Source organism: Poecilia reticulata, chromosome 12 (genome assembly GCF_904066995.2).
Source record: "Poecilia reticulata chromosome 12, P_reticulata-male-v2, whole genome shotgun sequence".
In the NCBI taxonomy this organism is placed as follows: domain Eukaryota; kingdom Metazoa; phylum Chordata; class Actinopteri; order Cyprinodontiformes; family Poeciliidae; genus Poecilia; species Poecilia reticulata.
This window is the reverse complement of record NC_088841.1, coordinates 25997759-26010585: the sequence shown is the minus strand read 5'-3', so window position 1 is coordinate 26010585 and position 12827 is coordinate 25997759. Positions and strand designations below refer to the sequence as shown.

The window sequence follows — 12827 nt, the reverse complement described above, 5'->3', positions numbered from 1 at the left end:
ATAAAAACCTGCGGACGGTGAGCTGCAGCGTCTTGAACGACCCTTTGATCAGAGCGATGGCTTCCTGTCTGTAGCCACTCAGCTCCACGCCGTTGATGATGATGATCTCATCCCCGGCCAGCAGAGGGCGCTCCACGCTGTCCGCCTTCCCGCCTTCTTCCACCTGGAAGGAGAACCAAAGATTTGCCACCAGAATCAAACTCACACTCTGAGTTTGATTCTGGAGGAGGAATTCTGCTGCAGCAGGAGAAAAGTGACAGACGGCGTAGGTAAAAGTATAAAAATGTATTTTTAAAAAAGACAAAATGCATCATAGCTACTGAAAGGAGCCTTTTAGGAACGTTTTATACGTTTACAAAACGTGGATCCATTTCTGTATTTTAAAGAAGAGACAACAAAACTGTGAACAACAACAGAAACGTGTTTTTTTAAAATGAGTAAAAGTAGCAAGTGGCGTTTACAGTAATGATGCTGTAATAATAATAAAACAGTAATAATGGCGGCTGCTGTCGTCACCAGAACCAGGCAAAGGAAGCCGATAAAAACAAACACGTAACAAATAGAAACGGCTTTTGTTTCTTTGTTTTGGTGGTTAGTCTGCACTGGGTCAAACCAGCCTGTTCCCCTCCTGGCCTGTGGGGGCGCTGCACCAAGAACCACTGAAGGAAACGACACAGAAACCTCTGAGAGCAACTTCCTGTTTCACCAGGTGGAGACAAGATGGAGGCGTCAGATTTTATCAGCTGGAGGATTTCTCGAGCCGTTTCTCCTACTAGCGCTGTGCTACGTTTGTTTAGGTTGTTTAGGTTAGAATGCCCTGCTCTGTAGTCCACTTCCTGCTTTTGGAGCGGCCTCCAGTCCACTTGGTGTTCACATATAAAACCGAATTCACTTCAACTGAACCCAGACCGAGTGTCTGCTAATTGAAGTTCAATTAGCAGACACTCCTGAGCAACCAAACCAGACTTTCTAGAAAAACGGACCGGAGTAAGATTAAAGTGGACCGGAATCAGATTAAAGTGGACCAGAATCGGGCTAAAATGGACAGTAGTCGGGTTAAAGTGGACCGGAGTCAGATTAAAGTGGACCGGAGTCAGATTAATGTGGACCGGAGTCAGATTAAAGCGGACCGGAGTCAGATTAAAGTGGACCGGAGTCAGATTAAAGCGGACCGCAGTCAGATGTAGGTGGACCGGAGTCAGATTAAAGCGGACCGGAGTCAGATTAAAGCGGACTGGAGTCAGATTAAAGCGGACCGGACTCAGATTAAAGCGGACCAGAGTCAGATTAAAGCGGACTGGAGTCAGAGTCAAGCGGACCGGAGTCAGAGTCAAGCGGACCGGAGTCAGAGTGAAAGCGGACGAGAGTCGGAGTAAAGCGGACCGGAGTCCGAGTAAAGCGGACCGGAGTCAGAGTAAAGCGGACCGGAGTCAGAGTAAAGCGGACTGGAGTCAGAGTCAAGCGGACCGGAGTCAGAGTCAAGCGGACCGGAGTCAGAGTAAAGTGGACTGGAGTCTGAGTAAAGCGGACTGGAGTCTGAGTAAAGCGGACCGGAGTCCGAGTGAAAGCGGACCAGAGTCGGAGTAAAGCGGACCGGAGTCCGAGTAAAGCGGGCCGGAGTCGGAGTAAAGGGGACTGGAGTCAGATTAAACGGACTGGAGTCATATTAAAGCGGACCGGACTCAGATTAAAGCGGACCGGAGTCAGATTTAGGTGGACCCGAGTCAGATTTAGGTGGACCGGAGTCAGATTAAAGCGGACCGGAGTCAGATTAAAGCGGACCGGAGTCAGATTAAAGCGGACCGGAGTCAGATTAAAGCGGACCGGAGTCAGATTAAACGGACTGGAGTCATATTAAAGCGGACCAGAGTCAGATTAAAGCGGACCGGAGTCAGATTAAAGCGGACCGGAGTCAGATTAAAGCGGACCGCAGCCAGATTTACGTGGACCGGAGTCAGATTTAGGTGGACCAGAGTCAGATTAAAGCGGACCGGAGTCAGATTTAGGTGGACTGGAGTCAGATTAAAGCGGACCGGAGTTAGATTAAATCGGACCGGAGTCAGATTAAAGCGGACCGGAGTCAGATTAAAGCGGACCGAACCTTCTCTTCCCTGTTGGGTGAGCAGCTCGGTTCCTTTTCTACGTCTCAGTTGTTTTCAGAATCTGTTGTTGCTCCATAAAATCCCGGCTCTCCTTCCAGGATCTTTGCGATGGTTCAGAGTTCTGGCAGCGCGTCGTTGTCTTAATGTTCCTGTTTTATGGAGAAACCCAAACCCAGAGACTCTCTGACTGTCCATCCTGCAGCTGCAGACCGACTGGCAGGTACCAATAAGCCCCGCCCCTCTGCTACAGCACCGCCAAGCGTGGGCGGGTTCTGGGTGTGTCACAGCCCAAACCCATCAGAACCAGAACCGAGTTCTTAACTCAATCATGTTTGATGGCGATAAATATAAGAATGTAAGGAGCCCAGAGTGGAAGGAAAACGGACAGAAACCCGTCCTGAGTTCTGCAGAACCGCCTGCAGTGTTTGACTGTTAGAGATAAATAAACCCAAATAAGGACGGCAGAGAGACTGTGTGTGTGTGTGTGTGTGTGTGTGTGTGTGTGTGTGTGTGTGTGTGTGTGTGTGTGTGTGTGTTCCAGCTGAAATTCATTATCCAGCAGATGTAGAAATCCAAGCAGAGCTTCTCAGGCTGCTACAGCAGAGCTGAGGCAATAATCAATAAAAAACTAAGAACCAGCAGAGAAACTGATCCTGGATCAATTTAACTCAGATTGATTAGACAGAAAATGATCAAAATAAATGAGTGAAATCGTATCAAAAGTCAAAACATATCTGTTGTTTTTTTTTAACTGGCTTGAAATAAATACATAAAAAGATTAACTGAAATAAAAAAAATTATAAATAGAATAATAAAAATACAATTAAAACAATAAAAATAAACATAATAAACCTGTAAATAAATAATATGATCGATCCGATCCGATCAAGTCCGGTCCGGTCCGGTTCCGAACCGTTGGACATGACGCCGTCGCTGTGTTCAAATGCATCAGGAAAACAGATTACTCCCATTCCTGTCCGCTTCTCGTTCTCTGTCAGCAGCAGCTGATTTGCATTTTAAAGTTGCATTATAACTTTAATCTGTGACTTAGTTATTTAAACAAGAAGGAAAAAAACGGTGAAACAGACGTAAAGCTAAACTAATCAGAAAACGTTCTGATCAAAAATGACCATTAAATGAGTCATGAAGTGACTAACAGCTTATTAAAAAGAGAAAAGCTGTAAGTCATGTAAATGGCGACTGGCCTCCATGTCGTGTTTTTAGATGTATTTGTAAATTCATCTGTTTTTGTATATTATTTTCATGTTTATATTTCTAGTTTAGTTCGTTTTGTGTTTTCTCTACCTTGAATATTTTCAGATTATTGAATCATATTTTCATTCACTGAACTGAATTAACTTTGTGAATCTGTTCTGTCGCCCCCTGCTGGCCCTGTGAGAAACAGCTCGCTTCGCTTATTATCCGAGCCGGCTGAGGGGAAAAGTTTTCATTTGTCGTGTAAAACGAGCCTGAACTGTGATTTTTCCTGACCTTGGAGATGATGAGCGGCTGTCCGTGCTCCAGGCCGCCCTGCACGGTGAAGCCCCACGGCGCTCCTCCCTGCAGCCGGGCCTCCACCAGCACCCATCCGCCTCCCTCTCCTGCGCCCGCCGGCTGGAGCCCCGCCCGGCCGCGGCGCTCCATGCCCGGCCCGCGGGGACGGCGGTGCTGGAGCCCGGAATGAGCTGCTACACTCCGGGTCGCTCACAGGTGCATCGCCGCTCATTTAGAAATCCCGGTGTGCGGGGAAAACAAGGCAGCGGGAGGAGTTCTGCGCCTTTCCTGCAAAGTGCATTCCTGTAGCGCAGAGAGCGGCTGATCGAGTCCGGAAAAAAAGCCGCAAGGATTCAACCTGGAAAGATTCCCGAAAGTTTGTGGAGAGCGGAAGAAAAATCAAAGTGAGACTCAGATCTGCTGAAAATGAATCCAAAGTCTCTCCCTCTCTCTCTCTCTCTCTCTCTCTCTCTCTCCCCCTCTTTCTCTCCCCCTCTTTCTCTCTCTCTCTCTCTCTCTCTCTCTCTCTCTCTCTCTCTCTCTCTCTCTGCCCAAAATCAGTTTAGCATCACAATAGGATTTACTGCGACTCACCGAGCAAAGAGAAAAGACACAGAAAGAGGAGGAGTGAAGTGGAGAGAAGGAGAGAAAGAAAAGGCCAAACAAGGTCCAGGAAAAAACAAAGTGAAGAAACTGGAACAAAAATGCAGATAAGCTGAGAATAAAAGGAGGATGTAGGAGTGAAAGGTTACTGTAAAAAAAACAGATTAAACTTTCTGCATATTAATTAACCAACCAGAACTAAAATCAGCTGATTAGAAGCAACTTTAACACCAAAAGATCCTGGAACTACTGGAGGCGGAGCTTCTTTGTTAGGCCCCGCCCACATGGGAACCGTTTGCTTTTCATATGTGGATCTTAATTTTTAAAAACTTGCCTCTTCTCAGACACCAGGGAGCTAAATTGGGATCATAAAGTTTGCCAAAATAATAAACAATTTGCTAAAATATTTTGACACTAAAAAAAATGTCTGAGTCTGAAAAACAAAGTTTCAAACTGTAAAAAAAAGATTTTGAAACTAAAGTTTTGAAACTCTAGAGAAACACTCTCAGAAGTACCTTTTAACAATTTTTCATTTTCAAATATTAGAGATTACTTTTTTCTGTGTCAAAACATTTTCCTTTTTTAAATCTTTTTTGAGTTTCAAATTTCTGTTGTTCTTTTTCAAACAAATTTTTCAGTTTCAACTCTTTTTGATCAGGCGTTCAGTGGTTGCACTATCTTCTGTTAGTCCAACCTGATAAACATGGCGCTGGGAGACCTGGGACAGATGAAGGGACAACATCTAGTACTAAATCTGTTTACTACTATTATCTAGTCTGGAAGCAAGAGGTTAGCTTCCCAAGCTAACCATGAAACAGCCTCTTCAGCTGGTTCCTGGTTTTCTTTCAGGCCTTCACCAAAACACCCTGAACTACGAGTAAACCAAGAAATAGAAGCCATCAGTCGTTGGAGGCCCTCTCTCTACCCTGAACCTGCGAACTTTGTTACTGACAGCCATATTTGCAGGCAGTTGCTATGACAACAATAAACAAACCACAAGAGCACAACTAGCTCCCCCGTCGTTCCCAACTATTGAACAATAACCGAAAAAAAGAGATGAATGTAGATTCGCACTATAAATTATCTAGTGAAATACTGTTACTTCCGGTGGGCACCGGAAGTGAGAACAAAATCGTTTCCATAGTAACCCTGCCAGGAATACGGTGCAAGGAATACAACTATTACTCAATCACAATTTTTGAGATCTCTACACACGTCTGTGTAATATTAAGATAAATATCAGCAACATTTATTGCAAACTAGCTTAGCTAACGTAGCTTATAGCTGTTAGCTAAGACGGACATGTAGCTCCGTGTTTGTTACTGCGCATTACTCTGCCAGTTACCAGAACCTTGTGCATCAACCGGACACTTTCCCCAAATCTGACAATACCGACACCTTCTGGGAGCTAAAAGATGGAGACCAGGATGCTGGGATCACCTAAGCTAACACTGAGAGGAGCCGGAGCTAAAATAAAGCTTCAAACGGATTTAAAAACCAAAAGGATCCAGAATACGGAGAGCGTCTCATCAGACAACCGGAGCTGATTAAAAGGAAGCTAAAAGTCTGCGAAGTTCTGCTGGTGAAACCCGTGAAGCAGGTCGGCGGCTCCGGAAAGTTCACATTGTTCAGATAGTTTCTAACTGCAGGGAAACCAGCAGAGAAGAAGGCGGGTTTATCAGACACCGCCATCTGGTGGACAGAGAGTGAAACACAGCCGTCTGTCTCATTAAAGATGGATTTCTGCAGATTCATGATTCATTCCCGATTATTTTTAATGTCTGAGCTTCAGCTGAATATCAACAATGAAAGAGGAGTTAATTTGAGGCATTGTAAATAAAAATAAAAGCACAAACAATTAAATATAACAGGAAAAAAACAAACAAAAAGAAAATATTTATTTGGTAAGGCACATTGGTACCAACTAAAACACTGAAACAGAATTAACAAAAACAAGAAGTCTTTAAATACAGCTTTAAATATTTCTATTTAAATATGAACACGAATGATGGAGTATTAGTGCCACAATAAGAAAAAAATAAAAATAAAATGAGGATAAAGTCAGTATTTAGACAATAAAATTAAAATACGAGAAGAAAAAAAATCATATAAAGTCGTAAAACTCTGAGTAAAGTTGAAATACTAAAAAAATAAAAAATAGTCAGTATTTATGACTTATTTCCACTTTTTTCTTGTACTTTTAGGACTTTATTGTTAGTTTTGTTACTATTTTCATTTTAAAAAACAGTTTTAGGACCTTATTTCTGTAATTTTCTGACTTTATTTGTGCATCATCTGGATTATTTTCATGTCGTAATTAGATGAGTTTATGTTTTAATCCGTTTGACTCATATTTTTATATTCTCTCTCAGTATTTTTTGAAGTGTTTTTCATCCGTCCTCCTCCAGGCTGTGGATCGTCTCGATGATCTTCTTCTTCATCTTCTTCACTTTGTGCGGCGGCGCCTCGTTCAGACATTCCTCCACGTACTTCAGGAAGCCGGCGTGCGGCGCGTCGCCGCGGCGCATGCTCCTCGCTGCCGCAGCCGGCGCCGGCCGACCCGCTCGCTTTCTGCTGCGGGTCGGAGACGAGGATGAGGAGGAGGAAGAGCAGGAGAGCCAGGAGTCCGGGGGCATCGGTGAGGGCGGGTTCTGGGCGGAGGCCTCGTCACAGAGGAACAGCAGGTCCAGGTAGTGCCTCCACTTGGGCAGGTAGAAATCCTCGGAGCCGCAGGTTCTGTTGGCGCTCGCCGCCTTGTGCTCCCGCTGGAAGATGGTCCGCAGGTTCCTGAACTTCGTCTTGATGTCTTCCACTGGAACAGGGAGGAGAGCAGAAGCTGGTGGGTTCTGGTTCTGGTTCCGGCTCCGGTTCTGGACCGGCCCGGTTACCTGTGAACGGGACGGGCTCCCCGGCGGACAGCTGGCCGCTCAGCGTCTCCAGCAGGCTCTGCCGCAGCAGCCGGTTCCGGAAGCTGTCGACCCGGTTGTTCCACAGGCAGCTGTGCTCTGAAACACAGGCGCAAGCTGAAAAGTGCGGCGTGTTCATCTGCTGCCGGGTCAGCACTCAGTAGAACTACGGCTGGACATTCATCTTATTGTTTATCGTTTCAATAAATCAAAACAAACTCAATAATTTCCCTTTTCATGATTTACAGTTTTTCCACCAGAAACTGGATGATAAAAGTTTCAGTTTGGTGTTTTGGTCTCAATCATAACGTTTTATTTAATAATAAAACATGTTCATGAATCTATAAACATGAATTTCTAATGAATATTTAACCCTGGAACTGGAAAATAAACTAAATAAATCATGAATCTCAGAAAAAGAAGCTGGTTGAGACAAAAACATCAAACTGAAGACTTTGATCATCCAAAATCCATAAGTAAATGGAAATTAGTGACTTTATTTTTGCTCATTGCAAATACAATATTTATCATCAATATTCATCAATCAGAAGTACTAACTTAAATAAAACTCCTATGTTTGTTTGAAAAGTTACTTTTAAGTTAGTTTTGTCTGATTTGAAGTGTATTAATATATGAGCTGTGTTTTTACAGTGTAAGGGAGCCGGTTTGGATTACCGGCGTAAAATGAGATGAGCTGCTGAACTCTGGCTTCGCTCCAGAGGCAGCGCGACTCGCCCCTTGCCCTGTCGTCAGCCAGAACCAGAACCCGACCGCCGGGCTTCCTGTCCGGCGGCGATCCGGCCGGCGCTCTGGGATCCATTAGCTTGGTCTGGTCTGGGGCTGCGGGCAGCAACACCTGGAAGGTGGAGCAGGTAATGGAGTTGCTCTCCGTCTTTATGCTGCAGGTGTTAAAGGAGGAGGCGGAGCAGGAAGTCCGGCTTCCCTCATGCGGGCCGTCGGAAAACTCGTCTTCCTCAAACGACTCGCAGAGGAAGAGCATCTGGTGGAAGTGCTTCCACTTGGACACGTAGGGCTGGTCCGAGGTTCTGCTCGCCTGGACCGCCTTGAATTCCCGGTTAAAAACTGTACGAAGGTTCTTGAACTTGGATTTGACGTCTTCCACTGCAAAAAATGACGTAAATGTTTATGTCAGGAAGCTAAAAAAGGACGTTTGTGGCTTTGACTGCAGATTTAAGGTGGACCTGATCAACAGCTCTGTAGATTAGTCATCATGTTTTATGTTTTTAGCACTTTAGCTACTTTTTCATCTCCCAAACAGCTGCAAGCTAAAAACTGGAGTTGGATGAAACTTTGACAAAATCTGAAAAGATTTTTTAAAAACTTCCTTTTCAGCTCAAAACAGAAAACTAGCAAGAGTCTCTTTGTTTAGTAGGTTCCTTAATGCTAACAGCATCTTAGCTTAGAACACTGCATCTTACAGAAACCTGCTTTAGTTTAGTATACGTAGCATATAATACCTACATTTAATTAATTAATCTTCGCCTTCATTAACCTATTTAGCTTAGTTTAGCTTCACCAAGCTAACATCACGTTAGGCTAGCGTCTTATAAGTTTCTCTTAGCCTGCCTAACCTAATGTTAGCATAGTGAACCTTAGCTTAGCTTGACATAACAACCCCCTCTCACCTTCCTCATAGCATTATCTTTATATTAGTCACCTTTAAAATTGGCCTAGTTTAATTTATAATTGTTGTTTAACCTTAGCTTAGCTATTTAAGCTTAATTTAATTTTGCCTACTCAACTTACCATTAGCTTAGCTAACCTTTCCTTAGTCTGTCTCAAGTTTTACTTACCTTATTTTTGTTTAGTTTAAGAAACTTTAGCTTAGCTAGCCTAAAATTAATCTTAGACTAAATCTTAGCCAAGTTTCTGCAGCCTAGCTTAACCTACAGCAGCCCAGTGTTTCCCAGCCCTGGTCCTCTCCGCCCCCGTCCTCCATGTTTTACAGGTTTCCCTGATTGGCTGTGCCTGACTCAAGAAACGCCTGTTATAATCGGTCATCGACTGAAATCAGCTGGAAACATGCAGGCCAGTGCGCCTTCAGGACCAGGCTGGGAAACACTGCATTAGCCTACCATACGTTTAGCTTAGCTTTTTTAATATGTTGTAAATTCTGGAGGTTTGAGACAAAAAAGCGACTGAAGTCCAGAGTAAAATCCTTTGTTTTAGACTTTTAAAACCTATTGAAGTCCTTTAGCTTGTTGAGGAATTTGTGCAGGATCATGAGTTTGAGTCGTTCTTACCAGAAAACAGAACCAGCTGGTCCGAGAGACGGATCCTGAGGGACTCCAGGAGATTTTGTCTGAGTTGCCGGTTGTTGTGATTCTCAGACTTCCTGTTCCACAGACAGCCGTGCTCTGCACATCAACACAAACCTCTGTCAGCAGCAAACCTTCACCTCGTCTCTCCCTGAAGCCGCCGTTTAATTTATTCACCTGCGTAGAACGCGATGAGCTCCCGCTCCCTCTCCTCCGTCCAGAGGCTCCTCCCAGCGGCGCCGCCTGAGCAAGAGGAGTGGAGGAAGGAGATGCTGAGTCCGGGTGAGGTGGGAGGGAGCCAGCTCTCCTCTGCGGGCGGGGAGGGCGGCGTCCCGTCGGCGCCCTCCTCTGGCTCGCAGCAGTCCTGCAGGAAGCTCAGCTGCTGGTAGTGCTTCCACTGCGGCACCAAGCCGGCGTCGCCGCTCAGACGCACCAGCTTGTACTGGCGCTGGAACGTCGTACGCAGGTTCTTAAACTTGTTCTTGATGTCTTCCACTGGAAGAACACAGAAAAGATGAGATGGAACCAGAGCGCTGAGGTCAAAGGTCAGACTTTTCCAGAAATCTTCATCCATTTACAGCCAGTTTAGTATAAAACCTGGATGGATGCATGTTTGGATATCCTATCATCTCATCAGTCTGGCTGATCGTCACTTTGAAATCAAAGCACCAGACCTTCCTGTTGGTTTCAGATCTAACAATCCGGCACATCTTCTCACATTTAAAAGCTCTGTTAGCGCTGCAGCGTTAGCCACGTCGGTACCTGAGAACGGAACGGGAGGCGGCTGGAGGACAGCAGGATCCGGAGGCGCTCCAGGGTTTTCCATCGCAGATCCCGGTTCTTGTAATCCTCAGACTTGTAGTTCCACAGACAGATGTTCTCTAGAGAACAAGGAGACACTCAGCTACCGTCAGAGCCATGAGCTTCACACACACACACACACACACACACTGCTGTGTTTGGGGCAAACTTTTATAGATGTTACTTTCACCTTTTTCACATGAAGTCGGATCAAATCAAATAAAAAAATATTGTACAAGCAAGATCAATTTAAGAAGTTTTCTTCCTCATAAACTCGCACAAACTGCTTTAGGGTTGTTATAAACATGCCAAACCCATAGGAGCAGTGCAGCGCTAAGCTAAAACCTGTCAGCCAATCATATTGCTTCAAAACAAACACCACTTCCTGCTAAGGATCAAACATGGTGGCGTTTGTAGGTTGAGCTACTTTTAAATAAAAGATTAATAAAATATAATAATTGAAACACAAAGTGATGTTGATCATAAAGTACGTAGATTTATTGGTGAATTATTTGTCGGAGATTTTAAAGTGAGTCTAAATCTGTTTTTCTATGTAAACACACAAACAACTCTGGAGTTTTCACAAATAATCATTTTATTGATGTTGAACTGAGTTTTAATGTGGATGAAAGTCCAAACATATAAAATGTGTCAGGTTTTCCACATGTCAGGCCTTCAAAATAATAATGTGATACATTCATTTTACTCAAAAACACTTTGAAAGACACTAAACTGGAATAAACTCCTGATTTTAAGGAAGATAACATCAACTTTTCCTGAGGAAAGGGTGTACTTAGTTTCCTCTGCGACTGTATTACAGGGTTAATTCTCAGTAATCCAACCGTTAATAAAAATATTAGTTTGATGTCATCATTGCATTAATCAGAAATACTAAATATGTTTATTATGATCTCGTTTCCACTGATTTAAACAGGAAAAGTTTAAATGAATTAAGTTATTTTTAAATATTGCAGTGATTTTTCAATTTACATTAACTTTGGACATTTGATTGTGTTTGTAGATGGGGGTTTTTCAGCCAGCTGACCAACAGTGCACAGCCATTAATTGATAAGACATTAATTGATCCTATAGAGAAATATTGCCGATATCCTTCCGATCTGGCATTGTGTAAAATAACTGTTATTTCTGCTTAGTGAAGCTTTAACGTTAAATATCAACCAGGTTTTTCTATTTGACAGCGAAGAGAATATTTCAGCCATAAACACCATAAATGTTAAATAATTGCATAATCTTCCGGTGATGAACGTCTTTGATAATTAATCAGGTGTAAAATCTTTTGTGTCTAAACACAGAAATCCAAATGAAAACACCAGGAGGAAAAGCTTTGGTCGGAATTATTTCCAGTTTGGACACAGAACCCGTAACCTTCACTCCGGTTGCTCGTCGATTGTTGCTTCAAGTCGTTGCTGTCGTTGAGCAACGGTTGCCTTCCCCTCCTCTTCCACTCTAACGTCCCAAAACTGTTGCTTGCTTTAGCAACACGTTGCCGAGGGAAGCGAACCGGAGCCGAGTCCGTATGGAGAAGAAAACCGGACCGAACATGTCGGACTTACCGGAGAAGAACGCAATGAGCGCCCTCTCTTTCTCCTCCGTCCAGCTCCTCTCCGGAGCCGCCGCCATGTTTGTTGTTGCCTGCTCAGGCCGTAATGTGGTTGGCCGCGAGGCCACGTGACCTCAACGCCGAAGCGCTGATTGGCCGTTGGCGTTTCTTAAGGATGACTTAAGTTGCCCGCTAGGGGCCGCTGGTGGTCGATGTTCATGTTTGAGAGTGAACTCATGGCGATGGATGGATGGATGGAAAGATGGATGACAAATGACAAATGCGGATTTATCAATGAAAGAATTAGAAAATGGATGGATTGTAAGAAAAACATATTGGAATAAATTATGGTTGGTGGAATTAAGGTTCAAATCAATATTTAAATGGAGAGAATACATTGATGGATGGACAAATATAGAAAAAATGGATGGTTTTAAACAGTTTACTAGAAACATTAATGGTGAACAAATGGACAATAAACAAGATGGCATTGATCGTAAGGAAAGATGGATGGATGTTCAAACACCCGTTGTCCCCGTTTATCTTTGAAGGCTGGTCTGAATCTCCAGCAGCACCACATGTTTATCCACACTTACCGAAACCTGAACGAAAAACCAAAACTAATCCTATTTTCCAGTGAACAGGAATGACATCATCAGTGAAACGAGTTTGTACCATTTTAATATCAATACAGCTCCAGACGAGACGACATCCCAGTTCAGCTCACACCAACAGACATTCAGTCAATCCATGTACAGCATTTACAGAACCGGGCCGGTTTCACAGCGGATCGCGCCGGGCCGCGGCTGGGGTCGGTATTCACAGGAGCGCTGAGGAGAGGCAGGAACACTTCCAAAGGAAAACCGTTTCACCAAACCGTTTGATTAGCAAAAGAGCTAAAAAAATAAACGCGTTTTCAGTGGTTTGAATCCAGCTCTGCTGAATTCCAGTTTAAAAAACAAACCAGCCCTGATGCTGGTCCGAGTGTTAGCACACCGAGTGTTAGCACACCGAGTGCTAGCACACCGAGTGTTAGCACACCGAGATCGCTCCTGATTGGATACAAAAACCTTACAGAAAC

The 12827-nt window shown here is 44.0% G+C and overlaps 2 protein-coding genes across 2 annotated transcripts in view; both read right to left on the bottom strand.

Annotated features, from left to right (window-relative positions):
- Positions 1-4070, bottom strand: part of shroom3 (shroom family member 3) — a 49609-nt gene extending 45539 nt beyond the window's left edge. Inside the window, 2 exon segments of the mRNA XM_081613122.1 lie at positions 9-163; positions 3594-4070. Coding sequence (XP_081469248.1) covers positions 9-163; positions 3594-3746 — 308 coding nt within the window. The 5' untranslated portion in view covers positions 3747-4070.
- A 2519-nt stretch (positions 4071-6589) lies between these two features.
- On the bottom strand, positions 6590-11898 carry LOC103473939 (uncharacterized). Its single transcript, XM_081613897.1, has 7 exons — positions 11760-11898; positions 10147-10265; positions 9562-9879; positions 9370-9483; positions 7781-8227; positions 7088-7204; positions 6590-7011 (listed from the first exon to the last, which is right to left on the bottom strand). The coding sequence occupies exons 2-7, from the start codon at positions 10208-10210 to the stop codon at positions 6590-6592; spliced, it is 1482 nt and encodes a 493-aa protein (XP_081470023.1). The 5' UTR covers positions 10211-10265; positions 11760-11898.
- Positions 11899-12827: the final 929 nt, after the last annotated feature.